The sequence below is a fragment of the Miniopterus natalensis genome, chromosome 9, assembly GCF_054644295.1.
Source record: "Miniopterus natalensis isolate mMinNat1 chromosome 9, mMinNat1.hap1, whole genome shotgun sequence".
Classification (NCBI taxonomy): domain Eukaryota; kingdom Metazoa; phylum Chordata; class Mammalia; order Chiroptera; family Miniopteridae; genus Miniopterus; species Miniopterus natalensis.
In genome coordinates, this window is record NC_142089.1 from 31,374,196 (window position 1) to 31,389,921 (window position 15,726).

The 15,726-nt window shown below is 52.0% G+C and overlaps 1 protein-coding gene across 1 annotated transcript in view; it reads right to left on the reverse strand.

The window, feature by feature from the left end:
- Nucleotides 1-15,726, reverse strand: part of GLIS1 (GLIS family zinc finger 1) — a 569,674-nt gene that overhangs the window by 62,716 nt on the left and 491,232 nt on the right. Inside the window, exons 2-3 of the mRNA XM_087820001.1 lie at nucleotides 12,978-13,155; nucleotides 9,545-10,424 (exon numbers count right to left, since the gene is read on the reverse strand). Of these exons, the coding sequence (XP_087676127.1) occupies nucleotides 9,545-10,424; nucleotides 12,978-13,155 (1,058 nt within the window). The remainder of the gene's footprint in view (nucleotides 1-9,544; nucleotides 10,425-12,977; nucleotides 13,156-15,726) is intronic.

The following is a 15,726-nucleotide window of genomic DNA, read 5'->3' on the forward strand; positions in this document are numbered from 1 at the left end:
AGTGGGGCAATCACAGAGCAGGGAGCAAGGGATATAAAGTGAAGTTCCAAGTGTGACAACTGGACAGGTAGCTTCTGCTCTGTGGATTTCAGTGGCCCCACTGAAAGCACGGATCCTGCCATGGCCTTGTGTGTTCCTGGAGCACAGGAACTACCCATCCAAACTCCGCATCCTGGGGCCCTGCCCAGGGTCTGGCCACACCTGGTAAGGTGCCAATGTTATTTTCAGCTCAAAAACTTATGCACTTTGGCTCCGATAAAACAAAAGAGGCTGGTGGATGGTTCATCAGTGGAACCTACACTCACTGGGTGCTTGCCTTGCTCCATGTGCAGCAGAGAACTCCTGGTCTTGCCCCCAGAAACGCACAGTCCTGCAGAGACCTCCAGTCCCATCATCCCATCTGCAAGAAATGCACAGCCCAGCACCACCGTGCCATCTGCCTTCTGAGGTTTAAGCCCTCACCATGCAGATATATCAAGGGAGGCTGGGGGGGTACGTGGAGGGAGAAAGAGCAGACTGTGCTTCTTCAGACAGCCACCTCCCAGTCCTTTGAAAATTGCCACTTGCAAGGTCACGGAGTCCCAGTGACAAACTCATTTTATCATTAGCCACGCCGGAAGAATGCATGGTGAGGAGGCAGCGCTGCACGAGTCAGTCCGTAATCACTTGCAGACCACGCTGGCCCCGGTCTTGGCAGTGGAGGAAGATTTATTGTGGGGACGGATAGCAAACAAAGAACAGTTGTGCAAACTTTACGGAGCTACATTATGGGAAATGCCTTTCCTGTTTCCCACTGGTAAATGTGCTGGATGCTATTTCCAAAGGGAACTGGGCTCCGTTAACCAATGGGGTGCAGACACTGTGCCCCAGCATGGCTTGCTGGGCTGAGCTGCCTGGCCCATGGTGCCAGGCCCTGCTGTCTGAGGGGACAGATGACCGCTCCTTCCTGGGCCTCCATGTCCTCATCTGCCTACTGTCATTCCCCCACCAACGTAGCCTCCACCACATGACCAACATTCTAAATGTTAACAACGATTGTGTCGCTCTCCTATACAGAACCCTTCCACCACTCTCCCCACTGCCCTCAGGGTAGAGTCCAAGCTTCTCATACTGAAGGCTCTTTAAGGTCCAGTTCCAACTGCCATCTCTGTTCCCAGCTCCCATGCATGTAATGCACTGCAAGCACAAAAGGATTCTAATGTTTTCCCCAGGGGTCAATGCTGTCTCCTCAGAACTTTTACATATGTTGTTCCCTTTCCTTGAAATGCCTTTCCTTGTGGTCTGCACCTAAAAAGGTCCTTCCCTCCCCTCAAAGCCCAGCTCTGATGACGTCCTTGGGAAAGTCTGTTCCCTCCTCTGCGTGTCTGCAGCGTTGGATTAATTCCCTCACCACCAGATCCTTCCTCATTTCACGCTGCACCCACCCCCTGCTTCTAGTGCAGAACCTGGCACAGTGTGTATCCATAAAGCTGTGTTGAAAAGGTGGCCAGAAGGAGGGGGTGACAATACAGATGACCCCAGGGCTGAATCATGGGGCTGGTGCTCGGGCAGTGGGGGGAGGGCCTGGAGGGAGGGACACAGGATTTGGGTCTTAGGGTGTCCGAGGTGACTGAGGCCATAAGGGCTGTTTGACATATCACCCACTTAGCAGATGAGGACAGGACGCTGAGGTCTGTCTCTGCAGCAGTCCAAGTGAGGCACATAAAGTTAGCTCAGCTGACCCATCTGCCATCATCGGAGACAGAGCCTATTAATTCTCAATATGAAGTTTACCATTTCCAGGATGTCCCTCTTAGAAAACATGGTCTGGACGCTTTCTTAGAGTCACTGTTGATTTTATCTGACTTTCTCATTCCAGTAAGAGAATCATTTCAATTCCATTTACATTGAACTCAAAAGCTCTTCCCTCCCCTTTATTATTTTAAATTCAATTCAGAAGGTTGTGTGTTTTTATCCTTAATTTTTTTCATATTCCATAAAGCAGTGTTCATAAAACTTGGCCAGTGTTCCTTAAGTGTGGTGCTCCCAGGAATTCTCATCTTGTGGAGAGCTTGGGTTTGATGACTCAAAAAAAAAAAAAAAAAAAAAAGAAAAAGAAAAAAAAAGGAACAAGGGCTCCTGTTTTCAAGCACCAAGTATTTGCCAGGCATGAGGTAAGTGCTCCATATACATGATCTCATTTAATTCTCACGACACTCCCCCCTTTACACAGACAGGACACTAAGTCTCAGAGAGGCCTTTGACTTATTTGTATCTCACAGTTGGTTAAGGAGCAGAGTGGGGATTTGAAACCCAGCAGTTATCCTATGTGCTTGGCAATTGGTCCACCCTGGCTCACCAATTCCCAGCTCCAAATTTAAATAAGATAGGAAGGGAGGGGTCAGGGATGAAGAGGAGGTAGGACTGGGGATGGGAATGGGAATGGAGTGGGGTGGGGTGAAGGTGAAAGTAAGGGGGTGGGGGCTGGGGGCTGGGGTGGGCTGTAGGGCAGGGAAGGAGGAGAGGGCAGGAGAGCTGCAGGCACAGGTCTAAAGGCCAGAAACTGCACTACATACCTAACAGGAAACCCATCTGGTAAGAACACACTTAGGGTGACTGTGTACTCCGAGGGAAGAGCACTGGACTGGGAGTTGGGAACTCAACTTCATCCCCTCTATGGAGCGCTCTGCAGTGTGCAGAGCACAGCCCCTCCATCCCTTACAGAGACTCTTCTGGGGTAAGCAGAACAAGCCCCATTTTACAGATGCATACACTGAGACTCGGGAGTGAAGGGGCTTATCCGAGATTGCATAGCTAGTGAGCAGCTGAGCCATGACGAGTCTCCAACTCTACCTATCTTCAGTTCCTCTGCTTTTCCCAGGCATGCCATTTCCATCTGTACTCAGTTTCCCCCTCATACACTGACAAGAGGGGGCCCTCAGGGTTGTAGGCCAAAGCTTCAGAAAGCTCAAATTTGATTTTTAAAAACTAGAGGCGAGAAGGAGGCATCCCAATATAAGCCAAGATCTGTGGAGCTGGAACCTTGGCTTCAGTAGGGGAAAAGGCATTTGCATCTGAACATTATCCCATTTCACAGCTCAGGACACTGAGGCTCAGAACAGCCAAGCCCCATCCAAGGTCATATAGCCTATCCATGGCAGAGCTGGCACTTACAACAGTCTTTTCTGTTCTTTTGGCGACACTGCCTACTGCATGGCCACTGTCCATTTTTATTCTTCCTTTTCTCCTTTCCTAATGCAAACTGCCCAGAACAGTCAGACCCATCCATTGTGCATTTACTGTATGCCAGGCACTGTATGAGCACCTCATGTATAGTGCCGCATAGAAGCCTGACCACAGTTCAATTCCCTCCACTCGACAGGTAAGAAGACAGAAGCTTGCAGAAGCCAATTTACACACAATCACAGGCTGATAGATAGCAAAGTCAGATTTCAAGTGAAGGCTTTTTTTGCAGAAAAACTTCAAGCCTCAAATTAGGGGGTGACCATGACCATTTTTAAAGTCCCTCTAATTTTGTGACTTCACAGAAAACTACTCTGGAGGATAGTATTCAGGCAACTTTACAGCCTCAGAGCAGAGAGGTTGGATGGCCACCACAGCCTCGACTAGGGAGCAAGCTCAGCTCCTCTGCCTCCACGGCCAGGCCAGGTGTCAAAGAGCATGTGGTCCCCAAGACATTCAGCCACACCAAGAAACACTATTATACAGGGGGCAACACATTCTGAAAGAGCAGGAGACACGGAGACATGGGGAGCAGAGGATGGAGACACTGGACCGGGTTGTGAAGGATGGTTAGAAATTTTCTGCCCTGGGAAAGGCATTCTAGACAGAGGGACCAGCAAAAGCCAAGGCCCAAAGGAGGAAAAGGAGCTGGAGTGTGCAAAGACTCTCAAGGAGTCTGGGAGGAGAGGAAGCCTTGGGCAGGGAGAAATAAAGCAGGCATTCCAGGGCTACTGTTAACTCCAGGTGACATGGGGCCATTGGCACCGCTCTCTGGGCTTCAGCTTGCCCACCTAATAATGAGTGGACCTGAGAACTGACGTGATCCCAAGAGAGATCCCAGAGGGGTCGTTAAAGAGGCACATCTGGATGCCAACTTGAAGGCTGACTTTGCCCAGAAAGGTTTTCTTACCCAGACCCTTCCTCCCTGAAACGAGGCAAGGCTTAAACCCCCATTTCCAAAGCGGTGGACTTGACAGACAGCCTGAACGGGCTGGGCCAGCCTGGCCTCTCTAGGCTCATTTACAACAGGATTTTCCAGGGGTTTAAACCATGTTCCACTTTGCACTTTTTTAATCTCTCCAGAAACCCCAGCCTCCACAAAGAAAGCTTGTTTTCAGGTGACTTATTTTAAATGTGAAATGTCTTACCCCTCACCTCATGAGCACTCTCTATAGAACCTCAGGATGGAGCCTGAGATGTTGAGGTAAGTCAGGGGTGGCTGCCGGCCTAGAAATATGCCCCACCCACAGGGCTGGTCTCGGGCCATGAGGGGCAGGGAAGGAGCAAATGCCCAGGGACTCGTCCACCTCTATTTAAAAAGCACAGAGGGCTCTACTCTTTGGAAGGAAAGGGCTCTACTCTTTGGGCAAAGGAGGGCAGGTGGAAGGCAGCGTGGCCTGTGGAACGGTCCAGGCAGCTGAGCCAGGGGATACAGAACAGGCCATTTGGTCTCTGAATGTCAGTTTCTTCTTTGTAAAATGGGCTTGATAACTCATGGCTGGGCGTAGCATGTCTCAGAATATTTTAGTTCTCTCACAGGACTTCCTATGAGATAGGATCCCAGACCGCCAGTCAAGGCTCTCTCTCTCAGCTCAAACCCTGGCTAGGCAGATATGGTCAGTATCTATCCCGACAGGTGGCAGACTATGTGACCTTGGGAAATGATTTAGCCTCTCTGGGCCTCAGAGTTTTGACCAGTTTTGTTCTGAAGACGGAATGGGGATTGCCAACACTGAGCCAGAATTTAAGAATCTCTAAAGCTCAATAAACTAGCAACTCCCTCTATCACCTCCACCCCTCCCAGCACCCAGAATTTTGTTTCTCAGGGGGGTGGGAAACTGGGGCAAAGTAAAAAGAGGAAGCCAGAAGCCCCAGGATTATGGAAAATGAAAATAAGCTTGGCTTGGTCTGGCCGTCTGGGATATGAACAAGGCCCTCCCAGGAGGTCTAGCCAGGTGGCTGGTGTTCCGATTGTCTTGTCTGGTTAAGACCAATCAATAATGCTCAGCTTTTGGTCGGATGCATTTCCCTGGCCTCAGGTCCAATGGCACCAGAGATAGAGTGTCAAATAACAGAGAGGGACGAGGACCAGTCACCAGTGTGACTGCAGCTGCCAGAGGAACCTGAGCAGGATGCAAGTCCAGCCTGGAGGCTCCAGCTATTCATCAGGATGGGAAGGGCACAACCAGAGCCTCCTCCTTGCACCTCCGCCCCATCAACCCTTCCACTCCAGTCGCCCTGGACAGGCACTTGGGCACAGAGCAGGCGCTCTGCATCACTAGCAGACACCACACAAGGCCAACGGCATGTGTGACAGCCCTGCCCACCTCACCAACAGCAGAGGCTGCTGGAATCAGCCAATGTCAAGTCCAGGCTCCATCACTGACTGCCTACCAAACCTGTTCCCCCATTTGCAAAAGAGCCATAAATGATCCTGTCCTAACTCCTAGGGCCAAAAAGCTCCTGAGATGATCAGTGTGGAAGAGTGTGACGCGGGAAGGAGAGAATTAACTAAGCACGTCCCCAGATCATCTCTTCTAATAACAATAATCCTGAAGGCACGTACTATTATCGCCCCATTTTATAACCAAGCGTGCTTCAGTTCAGAAAGGCCACCTCGCCTGCCTGAGGTCACAGAGCTGGTAAGTGTCAGGGCCAGGCAGGGACTTGTGACTCCAGACCCAGGCTTTTCACCTGTCTACACACAGTTTCCATGCTGCACTCACAGCTTTAGTGAAAGCTCTTCACGAAAGTCAGGGGCTGTTGTCATTATTTCTTACAAAACCCAAGGCTGTGAGAGGTTTTTCTTTTCACTCTGCCTCTCTTTTTCTTGATGTGAAGAAAAGCAAACTACAGTCTGCTAATTTCTGCAGTCTCAGACAATCAGAATTCCAACCGTCTGGGAGAGCCAACCTAAGAAAGCAAGAATTAATCTTTTCAAAGCTAACGTCTTGGAGGCGTCACATTAGTATTTGGGTTGGATGTAACCTTGCTATCGTAACGCAGATGAAACCCCAAATTTAATAAGGCTAAGACAACTCCGACAACATAAGAAACATAACAGGATATTGCAAAGAGATTAGGGGGCTTCCTCTGGACTGCGTGGACGAGCTGGGGTGGGGGATGGATGTTGTGGTCTACTCTGGAAGCCAGTGAGGTGGGTCCAGGTCCCAGGCCTGGCTGAGGGCTAAGAGGCCTGGGCAGAGAGGAGCTGGGCTCCTCCTGACACCTCAAGGCCCGAGGCCTGCCTGGTGCGGGAGTGGAGGCTTCACACTTAGCTAAATGTAAACCAGCTGCAGGACCGGAGTGCTACAGTTGGATGGGGTGGGGAAGGCTTACCTCATGAAAGGACTGTGGAAACGGCTGCTGGAAAGATAATAAAAGGATTAACTGCTATTTTAGTGGGCCATTTACTCTTCAATCAAAGTGTCTCATCTATTTCCTGTTCTCCAGAGGCTCTGGGTCCAAAATTCCTTTGTCTATTACAGCACATGGTAGCAGAGGCCTGTCATGAGAAATTAATAATTTTACAGGGAAGGATGATTTTATTTATCTGGGTGCAGGCTGGAGGCCGCCCCTTCCCAGGGGTTGCCCGCTGTGCCAGCATCTTAGGAAAGGGGGCGCGCTCCCATAGCGGGCAGGGAGGAGCTCAGGGGAGACCTCTGCTACCATCTCCAGACGGTGGGACCTAGAAGGTCTGGCCCCACGACCCCAGAGAATAATCAGTTGAACAGGAGAAAATCTACAAAAATGAGAGCAACACAGTTTAGAAAGATGCGGTTCAAATTCCACTCCAATGGTTACTAGCTGGATAACTTTGGGCAGGTGATATTTATTTATTGTTGTTATTATTATTACTATCATGATTACTAGCCACTATTGTTGTTGTTGTTATTGTTCATCTCTAGCTGTGTGACCTGGGCAAATTATGCAATCTCTCTGAGCCTCAGTTTCCTCATCTGTAAAACGGGGGCTCTAATAGTATCTACCCTAGAGGGTAGTTGTAAGGACAACACAGAGTTACTGATCAGAAGAGCCCCTGAAACACGGTCAGCACTCAGAAGCTGCTTGCCAGTATTATCACCATAATCCCAAACTCCAAAGAGGCAAGACAAAGTGTTCTTATAGTAGCAAGTGGAAGGCCAGCTAGACCCCATTGAACCTTTGTTTCTTCACCTGTAAAAAAAACTTGGTTTCACAGGATTCTTGTGAAGATGACATGGGTGAGTATAGTCACAGCTTTAACATCACTTCCTTAAAGCCCTTCTGGGCCTCCCCTCCTTGAACCTAGGCAAACTCCATCCCAAAACCTGTCACTGATCTCCACACCCATCTCCCACCCATCCCTGACTGTGAGTGCCCCCAGGGCAAGAAACTTGGCAGGCCTGGGTCTGGGTACCCAAAGCCAGGCATGAGCCAGGTGTAAGCCAGTGTGTTCTGTGGAGTCCCCTGAATCAAACGAGATCCTGGCAGGCTGGCCCAGAAGAAAGAACTCTAGAGAGAGATACAGAGACTACACTGAGTGATCTGGGTTTCTCTGACCCACTTGCTGGTCCTCTATTTACCAAACTAGAAAATGGGCAGTGAAAGCCTCAATCATTTCCAAGGGTCCTAATGTGCAGCACAAATACTCCTGGATGCTGTGGTTCCACCAGAAAGCCCTACTGTGAGAAGGCCACCGACCGCACCATGCCAGGGATTAGGCCATGTAGCCTCCACAGAGGTCCCCACATACACCAGTGGGATCACCCACAGGAAAGAAGACATGAAGGAGAACTGTAGCTCAGCAGCTGGCAGCTCCAGGGTCTCAGAGAGAGACAGGGTCCTCTGTCGTCCAGCAGCCCTGGGCTGTGATGTCTATTGGTCCTCTCCTTCCAAGCAGAGACATGCCTTTCAGTAAGCTACATGTCATGACACCCCAAGTGAACTGGAGCATCCCCAGAGTGTAGCCCGGTCACCAGCTCTCCCTCCAGCATACTCTTGGGCCAAAGGCATGTGATAAACTCAAATTCTCAGTCTGCTCACTCCAGCCTCTCCCCACAATACCAGCACAACAACCACACAGGTTGTTCACTGCCCCTCACTTGTCTATAAAGTGACCCCCTCATCCTCAAGGCCCAGCCTCCTTGCAGCTGAATAGCCTGGGTCAGTGGATGCCCCCCTCACAGCAACACAAGCAGGCAGGGACCAAAGGGCAAATACCTGATCCCAGTGGGATGGAGTTTAGGCTGCCAGTTGCCAATGCTTCCTGCCTCCTCCTTGGTCCCTTCAAATGCTGCCCTGGGCTTTGAGCAGGGACAGATATGTGCCCGTTCCCACTGCACCCATTCCCATAGAGTGCCTGAGGCAGGGCCCAGTGACAGTGACAGTGACAGTGACAGCACAGTGTGGAGGAACTCAGTCTTGGCTATGACACTGGCCTACAGACAGACACACTGCTTCCTCCCTCTGCCTCTCCAATGCCCTAAACGGTGGGTACTGGTAGTTCCACCAGCCCTTCGACTCCAGGCAGGTGCCTCTCCTGGTGGGCTGTCTGGGCCTTGGTGATAGTGGCCCAGCTGATAGTACCAGGGACTCAGCCTGTATACTTCTGATATGGATTTCCACCACAGTGAGAGCAGATATAGAAATGGTTAGTGGGAATGACCAGAGGACCAGGTGCCTGCAGTTGTGTGTGTGTGTGTGTGTGTGTATGTGTATGTGTGTGTGTGTGAACCCCAGCCAGAACACTGCAAGTGCTATCCAGGGCCTCATCTGTTAACCCTCGGCCATATCCCAAAGCCTGACCCAGAGACCCACAACTCTTAAGCTGGATCCCTATGAGGACCTGGTGCTCCTTACAGGAAGCCCGTCAAGCCTACAGGCTTCTCTAGGAAGCCCAAGGAGCCTCCCTGGGAAGGAAGCTGGGTGAAGATCCAGCAGGACAGCTTGCTCCCCACAACTCATTTGGCCATCAGCACATGAGACACTGAGCAAATGCATGTAAGAGAGAGTGCTGGTGAGCTTACCTTGAGCTCAGAGCATGTGTGTCACCACTTAACCATGTGTGTGCAACACCAGGCCACGTAGTATGCCTTCGGGTGGGGGATGGGGCACATGGTAAGTACGAGGGGCCCTCTGCCAAGCTTCCCAGTAATAGGTGCACTGACCGCCCTGACCAGTGGCCACAGCCATAGCATTCTTCCTTCCCTCCTTACTCAGCCACAGGGGATCTCAGCCAGGCCCCTAGGTAAGGAGGCCCAGGTATGCCTCTCAGGCAATGAGATGGGTGCTGCTCTGCCAGGGTCGGGCTAGACATGGCCTAGTGGCCATGGGAACTCACCATGCACTTGTTGGGCTTCTCACCGGAGTGCACCCTCATGTGGATGAGCAGTTTGTAGCGGGCGTTGAAGGGCTTGTAGCGGCGCACACAGCCTGCCCAGAAGCAGGTGAAGTCCTCACCCTTACGCTGGTCGATGTGGCTCTTCTCAATGTGCCGCACCAGCTCCTCCTGTTGCTCGTAAGCTGCACAGCAGTCCACCCACCTGCATGCCTGCCGCCCAGCCACCCTCCCTGCCAGGCCCAGCCCCAGGCCTCCAAGGCCAGGGCCTGATGGCAACTGGGGCAAGGGGTAAGGGGGCGGCAGGCCGGGCTGGTGAGGCCCAAAGAGCTCTGAGAACTCATCCGCAGGCTCCTGCTTCAGGAAACCGGACTTCCGGCAGGATTCAAGTTGCAAACTGGCCTCATGACTCTCAGTGGTTGCAGGGCCTGGCTGGGTGCGCTTGGAAGGGCCCCCCAGGTCTCCCGGCAGAGGGGGGCTCCGGAGTCCATTTATGCAGGTGACCAGAGCAGTCTGGGAGGAGCGGATGATGGAGGTGATGTCGGAGGAGGCACAGGGTGAGGAGGAGGCCGAGGAGGTGGCGGGCAGGCCCAGGAGGCAGCAGCGCTTCAGGCCGCCCTCGGAGAGGTGGGCCTCAGGTGGGGGGCCCAGGCCAGAGCCGGGTTCGCTGCCTAGAAGGTAGCAGGAAGGTGCGGGGTTGGTGAGGCCTCGGCCTGGGAGGTCCAGGTCTGTGTGCGGGCCGGCGGCTGGTGGGGCCCGGCAGTGGGCAGGCAGGGGTACCCGAGCTTCCATCATGGCCCGGTAGACCGGCAGGGATTCCTGCTTGATGTGCTGTGTGGCCGGGAGGCTGCCATTCACATATGTGGCCTGGGGTCTGGGTGACCTGGAAGACAGTGGCCAAGAGGCCATGAGAGGGTGGGCACTCCACAGCGGGGAGGCCCAGGCAGGGGATGGTAAGGAACCTGAGGGTTGGGGGAGGGGAAGCCCAGAGCTGGAGAGGGAGGAGGAGGGGATGGAAGTTGGGGGGGGGGGGTGAAGGAGGGAGAGAAGGGAAGGAGGACAGAGATTGGTTGTCTGACCAGCAAGGAAAAGTATGGAGGGAAAGGGGAAAGAGAGGAAGAGGAGTTGGGCTGGGGAGACGTTCTAAAGAGGCAGGCGGTCTGAAGAGGAGAATGCCGTAAAAAGCACCATTTCACCCTTTTACGGAGTCTAGCCCAGATGCCATCCTGCCCTGCGACTCCGGCCTCCCTGACCCCCTCCTTCTGACCGGCTAGTGAGTTCCAGAGGAAGAAGGCCGAGGCTGCAATATCAAGATATTGCTAGTTTCTTAAAACTCCTCACCACTTGCTGGGTGACCTCCAGGTAGTTTTATAGCCCCTCTGGCCTCAGTTTCCCCACCCTACTGCAGTTGTGGGCTGAATGAGTCAACACAGGTAAGTGCTTGGCCTGAGGTGTGGCGAATAGTAAGTGCTCCAGGATTGCAGCTTATGAGCAGTAGGACCTGGGTCTCCTGGGGCTGTGTGGATTAAATGAGAGAAACTGCACAGGCAGCAGTCACTAATAATAAGCTATTGTATTAGTATTAATTAGTATTAGTATTAGTACTAGTCTAGTACTAGTATTAGAAAGCTGGGCTGGAGGCAAGGAGGTGGCTGGTGTGTCTGCTGCAGGAACCCAGCAGTGGGTCAAGGCGCCAGAGAGCAGGAGGGGACACAAGAATGGAGAGGAGGGGCCCCAAACACAAGGCAGTCCTGTGGGAGGGAGAAGGGGCAGGATTTGCCTGGTGTGGAAGAGGGGCTGGACCCCCTTTTTGTTTAGGAAAATGCGGGAGTCTGAAAGTGCCACGTTAAATTCAATCACTTCGGTGGTCGGATAGCAGCCACTTAGACTGATGCTGGTGTAGGGCTCTGGGTACAGACTCTCCTATGCCTTAAATTGTCAAAATCACATTCAAAATGACAAGTGATATTTCTGATGGTCTCTATCAAAAACCAAAACACTTGCCTAGCTTTCCCTAGTTTATCATAGCTTCTACCCTGAAATAGAAAGAATTTCACTGGAGAAACTGGATGCTGCTGGGAGCCTCAGTGATAATCAAGCAGGCACATGTACTTGACTGTTGCCAAGCAATGCACAGCTTGAAATCTAAAGGATGCTTGGTCCTGCTATGTGCTGAATTGATATGTTGAAGCCTGAGCCCTCAATGTGACTATATTTGGAGACAGAGGCTTAAGGGAGGTGATTAAGGTTAAATGAGGTCATAGGGTGGGACCCTAAACTGAAAGGACTGGTATCCTCATAAGAGGAAGAGACACAGAGAGTGTGCACACAGGGAAAGGCCATGGGAGGACACAGCGAGAAGGCGGCCGTCCGCAACCTGACAGAGGCCTCGGGAGAAACCAGACCTACTGACATCTTGATCTTGGACTTGTAGCCCCCGATCTGTGAGAAAATAAATGTCTGTTGTTTAAGCCACCCAGTCTGTGGTGTTTTGTCATGGCAGCCAAGCAGACTAGTACACTATCAATCAGAAGTTTCACTGACATCAAGGAAGGCCAAAGGGAATCTAAATTCTCAAAGGAAAATGGTTCCACATGAAGAAAAAGCTATTTAGTAATATCTCCCATGTGGAGCTCCCACTGGAAAGTAACCTCCATCAGGGAGATCTCTGCTTCCTCTGCCAGGGAACCCCCAGCTCCCCACAGTGCCTGGCTCATAGTAGGCTCTTGATAAATGGGTGGTGAAGGGATACATTGTGAACAGGCAACTGGGCCAGTTTTTAGACTCTCTCATCTGTGAACAGGCCTCAGGTCAGCAGTGGGGTGAGGGCCCTTGGGGCCCAAGGGGTAGGTACGGAGGCCTGCCTGAGGTTGGCCTCCACCTGCCAGCAAACCAGAGAGCACAGAGGCACGGGTGAGACACCAGGAGAAGCCGCAAGAGGCAGATTTCATGTAATCTAATGGAACATTTTGCAGGGGCGGACGTCACTGGAAATGTGCAGGCCTTGGATGATGCTGGTTACTTGGCAGGGTTCTGAGAGGCAATGGCTCCCTGGGGCGGGAGATGGCCCTGTGGAGGAACCCGTCTCCGCTCTGTAAGTAGCCCAGGGTCTGACAGTGTGAACCCTGAACTGAGGTTTCCCTCCCCAACTCCCTCCAAATCTTCCTCTTCTAAAATGACTTATTCTCTGTGAAAAGCCACCTCAGCTGCTGCAATGGGGAAACACACCTCAATAAAACCATCTTTGTCTCTCATGAGGCCCTGTAACTCAGGAGGTGCGGGGCCTAGACAAGGCAGCCATCATTGTGCTACTGGGCTCTGGCTGGTCCCTGGCAATCCTGGGCCAGGCAGAGTAGGTGAGGTCTGGAGGCCCTCAGTCCTTGGCCCCCAGGGAGTGTCCACAGAGGGCAGCTGATGGTGGGGATGGGGCACATACCTGCTGGCGTGAGGAAAATGAAGCAGCCTCTCACAGGCTGGAGGGTGGCCCCGGGGTGGTGGGGTTCCCGCCGGGAGAAACAGGCCCTGGCGGCAGGCGGGGCCAAGGCCCTCGGCAAGGTCCAGGTCCAGCAGGCTCTTCTCCGTGCCCGGCGTGCAGTGGCCGTAGCTCCCGTTCACTAGGCAAAGAAAGACAGGAAGAGGAGACAAAGTAAGTGGGGAGAGCCTGCAGGGGTGTACAGGGAGAGGGCAGTCATTGGGTACAGCATGCCACAGAGCACCCTTGAGCCAACACTAGCTGAACCCCTGCTACGTTCCGAGGCAAAGGGATACCTCATTTAATTCCCATAATCACCAGCAGGATCAATAATAGTACCAGACACTACTCTAGGTGCAGGAAACACTTGGGAACTAGACAGACAAGCTCCTGTCTCTGGGAAGCTCAGCATCTACGATCCTCACATTGATCACCTAATGCTCATTTGACAAGCTGCACGGCCCTGTGCTGGAGCTGCCAGGCTAGAGCTCTGCTGCCCAGCAGGCTGAGTGAGAGTCATTGACATTATACATCAAGGAGCAGGTGTTGACTGAACAGCACCCATTCTTGTTATCGCCAAAGCTCAATCTACATTGTTTTCCAAATTGCATTATGCCATAGAAACACGGTATACAGTTTTCACACCTCTGTGTCCTCCATGGTTCTTTGACAGACCAACTATCTGCCTGGCCCAGCTACTGGGTTTCTGTGAAGACTAATTGAGGCAGCAGCTGTGAAAGTCCTTGAAAAACTACATAACATGTAACAAAAACGTCAGGCATGATTGTTAAGTTACTTCCGCTCCCTGGGCCTCAGAGTTTTCTAACCTATAGTGTGAGGAGGGTTGATCCGGAAACTCTACTTCTTAGGCTTTCTGCCCTGGCACCTGGCCTGCTTATGCTAAGGAGGAAAGGATATACATGGGCTTGGGGGCCCTATGGACCTCAGTGTGAGCCCCTACGGCTGCCCCCACCCCCGACTGGGACTGACCCTCCCTGAAGCTGACCCTCAGCCCCCGGTGTGAGATGGAGAGCCACACCAGTTCTCCAGAGACGCTGTGAGGTTCTGAGCACTGAGTTGCAGAGCCACTGGCACAGTGCTGGCACCAAGTAGGTGTGCCGGGAGTAGAAATTGTTCTTACTGTCATATAGCACTTTGAAAAGCATCAAGTACCCTAGAGAGGTAATAAAGCATTATTAACAGGCCCAAGTGCTGTCCAGGTACTGTCAACACTTGAGCAAGCTACACCATTAAGATGAAAAAAGAACTGACACCAGAACGCCCTGAAGGTAAGGACCAGGAGAATGACAGAGCACCGCTTGCAAAGTAGTGTGTGCAGGCCCTGGCTATCCACTGGCCTCTGAGGGAGGTATGGGTATATTACCCCCATTGTACAGAAGAGAAAACAGAGGCTCGGGGAAGTTAAATTATTCCCCCAAGATCACACAGCTAGTAAGAGTCTGGGCTGGATCTCTGACTCAGGCCTGCCAGACCCAAACCCCACATCGTAATTTCGATGTAATGAAAAGTGGCCTCTTAGCCAAAAGTCCAACCCCACCCTAATTCTAGCCCACCCCCAAGGCCAGACACTCTGAACTAATTCAACATGTGCCCATAGCTCTGGACAGGCAACAAGCATTCACCTGCCAAGCACTTTACAGTTTGCAGATGAGAATGCAATGCTCTCAAGATCTTAGGGCAGGTAAGGGGCTCAGACAAATTTCCAGGTTCCCAGACAAGCCTGCTGGAGAGGGCTTGGAGGAACATTTGTTCAGAAGCTGCCCTCTGGGTCACCTTCCCAGCCAGAGCCTGGACCCATGTCCTGCTGTGAGGAACGCTCTCTCCCACTGGCTTTGACTGCTGCTCAGCCAGCCTCTCACAAGCTTATTTTTTAATAACTTGGTTGTTTTTTAATTAAAAAGAAATCCCTGGTAACAAATGTGAATGGCCTGAGCTAATGAGAGCAGGCTGCCGCTCATTTAACTCTGTCTCTGCTTGGCGGTCTTTGCCTTTTCCAAATCGTTTCTGCATGGGATTTTATTGTCCCAATGAGGCAAACCATGGGACTGGGCCTCAGAAACTGTGGATAATTTTATGACCATTAATAGTATTTGGAGCAGAGAGAGCTTAATCATCATGTAGGGCTGTTTGGCCAAGGTCTTTCTCCCAGAGTCTTTGGGTTGTAAGGCAGTTCTGAGCTTCTTTCAAAGACCCACCAGGCCCATTGGGGACCTCTGAGTCACTTTACCCTCCTTCACTTAGGAGAATGTGTGGAACGATGGCCAGTGAGCCCCCGGGAAGGCGCCGGGGAGCCCAGCATTCCTCAAGCCCTTATTCATCCATCACTTCCTAGGCCCAGGCACATTCAGTACTTTTGAATGTCCATCCCTGTGAGGTGGGCCCATTACAGCCATTTTACAGATGAAAAAAGTTGAGGTTTGGAGAGATTAGGGGCCTTCGAGGGGAGATTAGGGGTCTGGGTTTGACTTATGGCCCCACCCAGGTCTCTCAGACTTTAAAGCCCAAGTTCAGTCCTGCTGCCCCTCAGCCAAGTGATGCACAACTGGGCCCCCCCGCCTGCACAAACATCCCCACCTGTGACTCCAGTGAGGATCATATTGGGAGGCCTTTGGGGAAGTCGAAGCACCACCATTACAATGACTCCTAAACTCTGCAGGTGGCAGGATCACTCCATCTACAGACGAGCACACAG